The sequence below is a fragment of the Gossypium raimondii genome, chromosome 11 (genome assembly GCF_025698545.1).
Source record: "Gossypium raimondii isolate GPD5lz chromosome 11, ASM2569854v1, whole genome shotgun sequence".
Classification (NCBI taxonomy): Eukaryota; Viridiplantae; Streptophyta; class Magnoliopsida; order Malvales; family Malvaceae; genus Gossypium; species Gossypium raimondii.
The window spans coordinates 57,150,472-57,160,781 of record NC_068575.1 but is presented as its reverse complement, the minus strand read 5'-3'; the positions used below and the strand labels follow the sequence as shown (position 1 = coordinate 57,160,781).

The following is a 10,310-nucleotide window of genomic DNA, read 5'->3' as shown; positions in this document are numbered from 1 at the left end:
TATAATTCAACAAATTGGTAATTAAAATATAATTACATTTATTTTATGAAAACTGGTGAGTAGAATAAAATAAATTATAAAGGGTTCACTATCAATCAAATCATATGCAAAACAAAGGAATGGTAGCTGATTTGTATGAGAAATGCGATACAATACATGGACCATCATTCATGAATACTACCAATGGCAGTAAACGACAAGGTTAAGGCAATATCCGCTACTTGAAACAAATGTCTAACACTTCACTAATATACAGGCAACGTATGTATCATCTGGATTACGGCAGAGATGAGTTCATTGAACCATAATAAATGCTAGCATTGGTTAGTTTAATTACTAAGGGAAATTCATTAGCAACTTAAGCACCAATAATTATTTATTAAACTTGGGACAGCAAGCAATTAATGGAAAAGAGCATGTCCAGGCCAAACGATTATGGCCGTTGTTGGAAACTAATATACCGCTAGCTAAAATGAATCATGCATACTCTTTTTTTTCATTGCCAAATGTCTAAGAGAAGAGAATCCGGAGTAACATCCAAACACATTAAATAATAAGAAATTTCATGGGTGTACGAGAAATGCCCAACACAAGAGGGAGTCAACTGAAAAATATGCAAAAATAAAAAAAGAAAGAAAAAGAGAGAGAGAGAATATTATTCTTATTCATAAATTATTATCATTAAAGAAAAGGGAAAAATAGTAAAAGAAAAGCACCACTTTCATAAAATAAACTTTTAGGGAAAGGGAAGATAGCCTACTTATAATCTAGCATTTGTATAACACAGAAGCGCATCCTAAACCACTTATGTTTGCAAGAGCCCAATGAAATTTTAACACCTGCCACCAAGTGGTGGGATTTAGCGTTTACATAATAGAGCGGGTAGTACTTGATTTCCCCAAGTCAAAGCTTTCCCATTTTAAAAGTCTCGAAGCTCCGTGTACTTTAAATATAGCAACCAAGCTTCAATTGCTCTCTCCCCCCTCACAGGCATAGCCACTCTTCCTTGTTTTTCCTTTGTGTTGATAGCGGCGAGTCATGTCGGGTTATTATTATTACGCTGGTCAAGCGGATCGGTACGAGGCGCACTATCTCGATGCCTGCTCTCTTTGTCGCAAACCGCTTCGCGATTCCGATATTTTCATGTACAGGTTAGTCCTTTATTATTCGTTTGTTTTTAAATTCATTAATTTGTGTTTAACTGTGAAAACGTTAATACTAGATATTTAGTAAAGATGGGAAATTTTCATTGATTTGAGTGGTTGTGATTGATGGGTATATTTGTTTGGAAATTTTGCAGAGGGAATACGCCGTTTTGCAGCAAAGAGTGTAGACAAGAACAGATGGAGATGGATGAAGCAAGAGAAAAGAACTGGAAATCGGGTAGATCTCTTAGAAAATCAGATGCCCAGAACTCCACTCCTAACAAAGCTGTACGGACCGGCACGGTTGCTGTGGCCTAATCCCATCATCTTGCTTTTTTTAGCAGACTGATGTATCAATTTTGAGTGAAAAAAAAAGATGTTAAAAAGATTTATCATTTGTGTTAATGCTGAAGTTTTGATGGAGTGAAGTTTCCAAGGCACTTCTTTCCGTACCCGTGCCTGTTTTCTAAGATCAAAAAGGGGGAAAGGGCAAAGTACTTGAACGATTGATTAGAGTGTGGAACTAATACATAACAATATATGCTAAACCTAAGCAGGATGAATGTGAACATGTATGAAGGATATATTCAGTGTTGAGGTGTGCCTGCTTTATTTTATTTATTTCATTAGTCTTGTATCCCCAGAGTAGGGTAGGACCAAGGTTAGAAGATGAAAGCACTTAATATGTGGGATTAAAAAGTGCAGACCCATCATATTCATCAAATGCTTCCTTCATCAACAATCACAGATTTTTTATGGAGGCCGCGATTTGATTAATTTGATAAATAAATATTATCATTCTACAAAAAAAGAAGAGAGATTGATATTATATAGTGATGATCATTGGCGTTTTAAACTAAAGAAACCATCATATTCATATTCAGTTTGTCCTGCTCACTATCACGCCACTCTCCACCCACTAATCAAATGTTTCCTTAATTAACAATCACTGCCGCTATGGCTAACATCCACTAGTAGCCCACTACTGACTACACTAATGGAGGGCAGGCACTCTGGCCCTTTGCAACATCATCAATCTCCTCCTACTTGCACCTTCCACATGCTCCCCCAATTTCGCAAGGTGTGCCATCCGCCGCTTCCATGTTTCCGATACTCTCTCTTGATGATCCGTTTCTGTTTCACCTGCTTCTGCTTTTATTTCAGATTCAGATGCCTCGGGATGACTCTCCATTTCTTCGGCGCTTCCTTCCCCTGAAACTTGGATTATCCGCTTCACTCTCTCCACCACCTCACTCATCTTGGGCCGCTGCTTTGGACTTTTTAATAAACACGTATCTGCTAACTTCGCAATTTCTCGAGCAGCACTAATTGAATACTGGTTCTCAAGTCGAGGATCCATTATTAAGCTGAACTTTTTACTGTCGGGGGGGAATTGTTTCACCCAATCCAAGAGTTTCTGCTCTGCTTTTGGGCGGCCTCTTTCTAATGACCGCCTGCCTGAAAGCATCTCATATAATACCACACCGAAACTCCATACATCACTCTTATCGGTTAGATGTCCTGTCTCAATGTAATCAGGAGCAGCATAACCGTATGTCCCAACTACCTGATCACATGTAATATTAAAACCTTGTTACAATCATGCATAAGATATATCATATTACTCAAAGCACACAAAATGGAATACTAACGGCTGTTGAAACATGCGTACGCCCAGCCATTGGCCCCTCCCTTGCCAGTCCAAAGTCTGAAAGCTTCGGATTCAACTTCTCATCCAATAACACATTGGAGGCTTTGAAGTCTCGATATATGATCTTTGCATTGCATTATTATCAAACCATAGATTTAGATAACCAGAAAAACGAACATGCAGCTCTTAATCATCCGCAAAACAGAAAGAGTAAATGTTGTGGTTCTATTATATGAATGTAATATTAAAAAGAAATGCATATATAGTTAGTGTTTTAGACAGGAACCTGAACTTCTAATCCCTCGTGCAGGTATGCTAATCCTTGAGCAGCTCCCAGTATTATTTGTAATCTTGTTTTCCAAGGAAGAGGTGAGAATGCCCGTCGGAAAAGATGATCTTCTAAGCTCTTATTTTGCATAAACTCATACACCAGTAGACATTGGATCCCTCTTTCTCCATCCACCGCACAGTATCCGATGAGTTTGACAAGATTGGGGTGCTCAACAACACCCAGAAATTGAACTTCCGCCACCCATTGCTTATGCCCCTATATGGATCAAAGACAAGTATGAAATGACACAACAGTCATTGCCATTTAAGAATGGTTGGGTGGTATATATCAACATGTTTCTCGTTAACAGGAGACAAGAACCTTGCAGGTAAGAATAACTGGCATAATTGCTGTAACATGAATGACTTGCTTAGTAAGATGGATTGATTATGTACTAAAATATACAGATTAATGTCAACCATTCTTACTGGACCTTTACCAACTCCCACAAGTAAACATGAACCTAAAAAGAGACCAAGTAATCCCCAGCCTCCATTAAGATTAAAATAATGGGAAATTTAGAATAATCAAAAGAGGCAAACCCAAGATAAATTGCGGTCTGATAAGAACTAAAGGAAAAGGAGAAAACTTTAATTGGAGTCTATTGCTAGCCTACCTACTTAAGGAAGAGCATAAAGAGCATCGTGAAATAAACAAGAGAGCTTTTTAAGTTTTATAGTGTAATCAGAAATTTCTATTGGAACCAAATAGTCCCAGCCCACAATACTCCATGTAAACTAAGATAATGGGAAATTTAGTATAATCAGAACAGGAATCCCTATTGCAAACGTGGGCCAGAACGCGAAAAATGCATTTTTCAACAGGTTACCAGACAGAGCAAAAGGACATACCTGCAAACCATTCTTGTTAAGCTTTTTAATAGCAACCTCGAAAGGCTCACCCTTTCCACCAGCAGGCCCGATTGTACCTTTATAGACGCTTCCAAAGCCGCCTTCGCCAATCTTATGTAGCAAATTGAAATCACGAGTGGCTTGCTTAAGCTCTGAGAAAGAGAAGACTCTCAAATTGTGAGCTTTTGCTTCGTACAACTCCGGTATGCTACGCGGAGAAGCCACAGAGGTAGAGCATGAGGACTTTGTGATCCGGTCAGGCCCTGAATATCCCTCTGATTTTCTTTCTTGTTTCAACTCTGGGGCTGATCTTTGCCCCTTGCTTCTAGACTTGTCCTTGAAATAGTGAAAACACTTCATTGCAGGATATTTAAAAGAGCTATAAAAATAGCAGATCTTCTCCCGCTACAAAAATCTGCAAAATAACAGTATGATAATCATATCTTAAACGACACAAGCCAAAGAAAAGTTGAAGGATCAAAGAAAGGTGATTAACAATAAGAATTCGTCCAAAATAGCAGGAAAGGGAAAAAGGCAAAGAACATACCGTCAATGTAAAGAGGGAAAGAAAGGTCAATGTAACGCAAGAAGGGTGAAGATTAAAGGAAAACCCGGTTGAAGAAACAAGATGTGAATGTCAACGATGGAGAAGCAAATGAAAAAACAAGGTTCTAGAAAAATACAGCACAAGTAAATATAGGTAATTGAAGTTGATAGGAGATAGATATGTAAATTAAAATTAAGCAAAGCTAAGGGCTTACCTCATTCGTTACTTGACGAATATTTCAAGTACAAGAGGGTTTGGTTTGGGAGATTTCCATGAAAGTCGTGGTTTCGTTTCTTGCAGAGCTTTGCTTCGTGGGTTATCCTTCGAAAATCAGATGGTTTGGTTGGGATTATTGGACAAGCGAGGACTGTTTTCCTAACTCAAGCTTTGTGTACCACTATTTTTGTGATGGTTGAATTCAACGAATTGAAACTGAGACGAGTCGGTTTTAGCTGACAGCCTAAATTCAAAACAATAAATAAATGAAAACAAATGTCTTTCGACTAGCCTACTAGAGTCATTGAGTTTGACCTTTTACTCCCCCCCCCCCCCTCCCTTTTTGTTCCTTTCTTCTCCTGCCTTTCGTCAAAGGGCAACTCCTAATCTCAACTTTCATTTCATTATAACAGCCTGCCATTGAAAAGTTTCACTTTTCACCCCATGTGATTTTCCGCCTTGAAAAGAACAAAACAGGATCCTATCTATCAGAATCTCCATTGGTGCATGATGGTTAAGTTCATAATCCCCAAACTCTCTTTTTAAGCATCCCAGGATTTGCTTTATGAACTTGAAAAAGCAATAAAATGCATCGGATTACACAGTTTCTAAGATGCCAGCATTGCATTACAGGGACAAAAAATTGCTTTTGTTTAGGGACATAAATCCCTTTCGCCATAAAAGGGGGAAAACCCATTCATTGACATCGAAAGAACTGAGGAAGTAACGTGACATGTCTTAACAAGACACACTAGTGGTCAACACGAGGAAGATGGTGTGGGGCCCCGCTTGAGATTTTGACAACTTACAACTAGGTTTAATTATAAAATCTTAAATAAACACATTGCACTAATACCACTAATTTGTAAGCACTAATACAACTTGGTTTGGGTTGAATTTATTTCACTCAATGTTTTGCCTGCTATTTTAACTCACGCTTGATTTGCAAATTACAATTGTAATGTTAAGATATTGAAGGTAATTGAGTTTGTCCTTGAAGCTGAATTTATTAAAATATGAATTCTGCTAAGGTTTTTATGATCATCACCTACCATTTCCGATGCGTTGATTCGTTGAACCAGAATTCCCCTTCTTTTCCTTTTCCTGCTCCTGCTTCTTTGGAACCCTACACTGCACCCTCATCTATTATTGTTTTCTCTTAAAAGCTTGGGTTACCCGCCCCAGGATATCACCCTCAGGTTTAATTCTTCCACCATATTTTATGCCATATTTATAGCAGATTAGTACTTCAATTATAATTTCTTTTTTATTTTGGTATCTAAAATATATTTTTGATACATAGAATACATAAATTATGTTTTTCTTAAATTGGTACTTCTAGTAGTTCAACCGTTAAGCCTCTTAAAAAAACTTTTCTCATAAATAAGTGTCTAAACTATATCGTTTTGCCATTTTGGTTCCTAAGCATTTTTTCTTCTTTACCACAAATAATACCTAAATTAATTTTTTACCTTCGTTAGTTCAACGTTAGTTAAATCATTATGTTCATTTTTTTAAAATAACCAATTAAAATTGTTTTCATAAACAAAGACAAAAAAGCATTATTTTCTCTTCATATATTTTTCTTATATTCTTCCTCTCGTCTTGGGCTTCTTAAACAAATGTGAGCATTTAGTTTTGATCAAAATTTTAGAATCAAACTAATAGTTAAATTGGTCAAGTCACATGTTTCCAGTTTGATCAATTTGTCTAGTTCGATCAAATAAATTATTAAAAAACTCATAAAATAAAATACATATATTTAAAATAAAGAAAATCAATTCAACTGGTTTTTTAGCTCAACTCAATCAGTTTGTATTGGTTCGTAGGTCAATTCGTTCAACCCCTATCTCCAGACCTATATTATGATCAGATCCCGGTCCAACTAGTCTGATTTTGAGAACACTAGTTTTGATGGATGAAATAATTTTTTTTATCTCATTAAGTTGAGGCAGTGAAATTCAAAAACAGAAATAATCACCAATGTCTCAGTTTCGAGAGGGTGAATTTCGAGCATTTTTAACATTGCTAGACATTACAAATTAAGAAAGAAAGAAAAAAAGAGAGAGAAATGATCTAAAAGAAAGAATGAAAAGAATTATTTTTTGAAAAGTTTATGTGATGTGACGATCTATTATTGGTTAATTTTTTTTAACGGTTATAACATTTTGGTGTAAAATGAGTAATAAGAATAGTTTATATATCACTTGTGGTCAAAAGAAAAATTTAAGTGCAGGGCATAACTTAGGTATCGATTTATAGATTAAACATTTTTAAATAAACTTAATGATTTGATTAATGGATGATTTAATTATGATACTAACTTAGGAAAAATTAGTTCGATTCCACCTGTGACTAAAAATTTTAGGTATCAAGGTGAGGGAAATGGTATAATTTATATATCAATTTATAGGTTAAACCTTTTTAGAAGGTAATGAAAGCTAGCAAAGTTCCATTAATATTAGACTTTTCATAAGTGTTTTGGGTTAAAACATTTTAAAATCCATTATCAATACAAAACAATTAATTTTTGAATCCTTAAGAAGATTTATAGTTTTCACATTTTAGGTTTGAAAAACACTTTTAATAATACTTATATTGGATGTAAAATTATTTTCATATTTAAATTAAATTCAAATGTATAATCTTTTATAATTGAATTTGTAATGGTTCTATTTTAATATTTAAATTATAATTTATATAATTAAATTAAATTTTACAAATGATTATTACATTTTAATATTTAAAATTCTTAACTACCAAACAAAATCTTAAATGATTTTATATTTTATAAACTAAATACCTCGTCAGCGGTTAGTTTGGAGTTTCACTATGTGTGAATGCCATGAGTAAATCCCCTTTCAAATCTATTTTAAGTTCAAATTTTATCATCGGTAAAGTATTAGTAAAGTTGGTGGATGATAAATGGTGAAATACAATCTTTAGCTGGTGAAAATGAAACATTATGAAAAATTTGTGGATCATTGATGATTATGACGTCCATCTTGTTTCATAATTTGCTGAAAAATTTAATATTTTCAATAATTTAATTTTTTCAAGCATGTTTAATCATCCAAATTGAAAAAGGTTGAAAATACTTAATAATTTAATGTGGATTTTTCTAATTATTTTATACTTTTAACACTATCCTTTAAACATTTATCTTTAAAATTATTATTTATAAAAAAACTAATTAAATTTTGTAATTAAGTAATATATCAAACAAATTTTTAACTTAAATTTTTAGTAGTTAATTTTAACACTTTTTAATTTTTAATTTATAATTTTTATGGCATAAATTAAACACGTTTTGATTTTATTTTATTTATGTTACATTTGAACCTTTTCATAATATTTTATTATTCAAATTCATAAAAATTAAAAAAATGTGTAATTGGCTCCTAAATCCTATGGGGGTGGGTGTCGTGTAGACCTGTCCATGGGCCCAAAATATGGGCCTAAAATTTTGCCCAGGCCCGACCCAGGAAAAAATAATAAGCCCGAGCCCGGCCCGACCCGATTTTTAACAAACACAAAAAAAATATTTTAAAAATAAAAAAATATATTTTTAAAGTATTTTAAAATTAAAAAATAAAAATAAAATATATATTTATTATATTCAGGTCGGGCTCGGGCCAAAAAAGTTGAGCCCGAGCCCAGCTCATTTTTTAAACGGGCCTCGTTTTTTTATCTAAGCCCACATTTCGGGCCTATATTTTTACCCGAACCCTCTCATATTTCGGGCGAACTGTCCGCCCGGCCCATGGACAGGTCTAGTATCGTGTCGGCTTCTTACTATTTTACTTGTTGGTGAGATTAAACAATGGGTTATGTCGGTTCAAATGAGCCCAATTCTTCTGACCCACTTTTACTTAAATCATATAAGTCCAAAACTCAGCCCATTTTTACTTCAGGGATATCACACAGCCATATTTCCTCCCATCCCTTGTAATTGTCTATTGATTGATAATGCATCGTTTTCAAATAAAACTTGAATTTGCAACTTGGCTTTATCTTCTTTAGTAATTGGGATGGGAATTTACAGCTTCTGTATCTGTAAGTTGTGGAAAGAAAATGGCATTTATTTCGCATCAAGGTGTATGAATTAGAGAGGTAGTTTGGATCTGTGTCAGCTTCTTAATATTACACTGGGTACCAAGATCAGATCAATAGGAGCTGCTGTTATAGTGAATTGAGATAGGGAGTTTCCTACTTGGCATTGACGAAAGATAGGAGAAGATCAAAAAAATGAGAGAAACAAAGGCTGCTCCTTTTTTTTTTGGTTTTCTGGTTATAAAATCCGAGTGACACAGAGAGGCATGGAAAGTAAAAGGTCAACTCCGTCTCATAATACAACAGTACCTAGTCCTAGTTACGGAAGGGGAGACCCAGTCATCTGAATTTCAACTCCTTTTGGAAAACAATCCACGCCGTCAGATTTTTCCGAGGATAAAGACGAAGCAAAACTTTGCATGAAATGGCAACTTTTATGGAAGTTTCCATTTAATGCAAAGCTTTATAGTTGTTTATAAAGTGATCATTAGCTTTGGTTAATGTAAATTCGTCTCTTATTATCTATCTCCTACCGACTTTAATTTTTTATATTTACTTCTGCTGTATTTTTCTAGAACGTTTGGTTTTCTGCTTTTTTCCATGGCTGCCACTATGGAATCTCTTAAACCATTTTCATGTTAATCACCTTTCTTTGTTTTGTGTCATTTAAGTTATTGATTAGCATACATATATTTTGTACATTTTTTTTCTAGTGGGAGAACATCTGCTGTTCTTCTACCTCTTTTAAATATCCTATCCTGCAATGAAGTGTTTTCGCTCTTTCAAAGACAAGTTTAGAAGCCAGGGGCAAAGATCAGACCCAATGTTGAAAGGAGAAAGAAAAGCAGATGGATGTTCAGGGCCTGACCGGATCTCAAAGTCTTCTTCCGCATGCTCAGCAGCTTCTCCGCATAACACACCCGAGTTGTACGAAGCAAAATCTCACAATTTGAGGGTCTTCTCTTTTTCAGATTTTAGGGAAGCCACTTGTAATTTCGATCTGCTACATAAGGTTGGCAAAGGCGGCTTCAGGAGCATCTACAAAGGTACAATCAAGCCTGCTGATGAGCCTTTCGAGGTTGCTATTAAAAAGCTTTACAATAATGATTTGCAGCTACGTCCTGTTGTTTCTGTGTTGATTAGTACTGAGTTGCTGAGTTATATAGCTGGAATTACACACGAATTATGCAGTTTAAAACCTTTTGTTATCACTCAATATTCTTAAAGATATGCATGATAATAGTCACTCACGGCAATCAAGTCAAAATAAGCAAACAAACTAACCAAGTTGTATTGTATCTAATTGTAAAATAAGTTGCAATTGACTGCACCGATATAGAAAACAAAAATTTCCCCTCTATCTGTTTGAAATTGTATTTCTGGGGCTCCTCACGACGTTTGTAATGGGAATTTCTGATAACTATTTTACATCGAGTTTTCTGTTGCTCATTTCGTGCTGCAGTTTATTATCTTCCTTATTTGGGTAGCCTAGCAATAAACTTCAACTAAAGTTGTT

The 10,310-nt window shown here is 34.9% G+C and overlaps 3 protein-coding genes across 4 annotated transcripts; 2 read left to right on the top strand and 1 right to left on the bottom strand.

Annotated features, from left to right (window-relative positions):
• The first annotated feature begins 944 nt into the window (after positions 1-944).
• Positions 945-1,766, top strand: LOC105802534 (hypothetical protein). The gene is made up of 2 exons (XM_012634235.2): positions 945-1,151; positions 1,301-1,766. Exons 1-2 carry the CDS (start codon positions 1,039-1,041, stop codon positions 1,461-1,463), a joined length of 276 nt encoding a protein of 91 aa, XP_012489689.1. The 5' UTR covers positions 945-1,038; the 3' UTR covers positions 1,464-1,766.
• Positions 1,767-1,965: 199 nt separating this feature from the next.
• Positions 1,966-5,045, bottom strand: LOC105802523 (probable serine/threonine-protein kinase PBL19). Of its 2 annotated transcripts, XM_012634209.2 has the most exons (6): positions 4,740-5,045; positions 4,526-4,649; positions 3,979-4,393; positions 3,083-3,343; positions 2,798-2,920; positions 1,966-2,712 (listed from the first exon to the last, which is right to left on the bottom strand). In XM_012634209.2, exons 3-6 carry the CDS (start codon positions 4,336-4,338, stop codon positions 2,140-2,142), a joined length of 1,317 nt encoding a protein of 438 aa, XP_012489663.1. In that variant the 5' UTR covers positions 4,339-4,393; positions 4,526-4,649; positions 4,740-5,045; the 3' UTR covers positions 1,966-2,139. The 2 variants fall into 2 exon arrangements, with proteins under 2 accessions (XP_012489663.1, XP_012489668.1); XM_012634214.2 differs by lacking the exon at positions 4,526-4,649.
• Positions 5,046-9,557: 4,512 nt separating this feature from the next.
• On the top strand, positions 9,558-10,019 carry LOC105800916 (probable serine/threonine-protein kinase PBL20). The gene has a single exon (XM_012632276.1). The coding sequence runs from the start codon at positions 9,558-9,560 to the stop codon at positions 10,017-10,019; it is 462 nt and encodes a 153-aa protein (XP_012487730.1).
• The last annotated feature ends 291 nt before the right edge of the window (positions 10,020-10,310 follow it).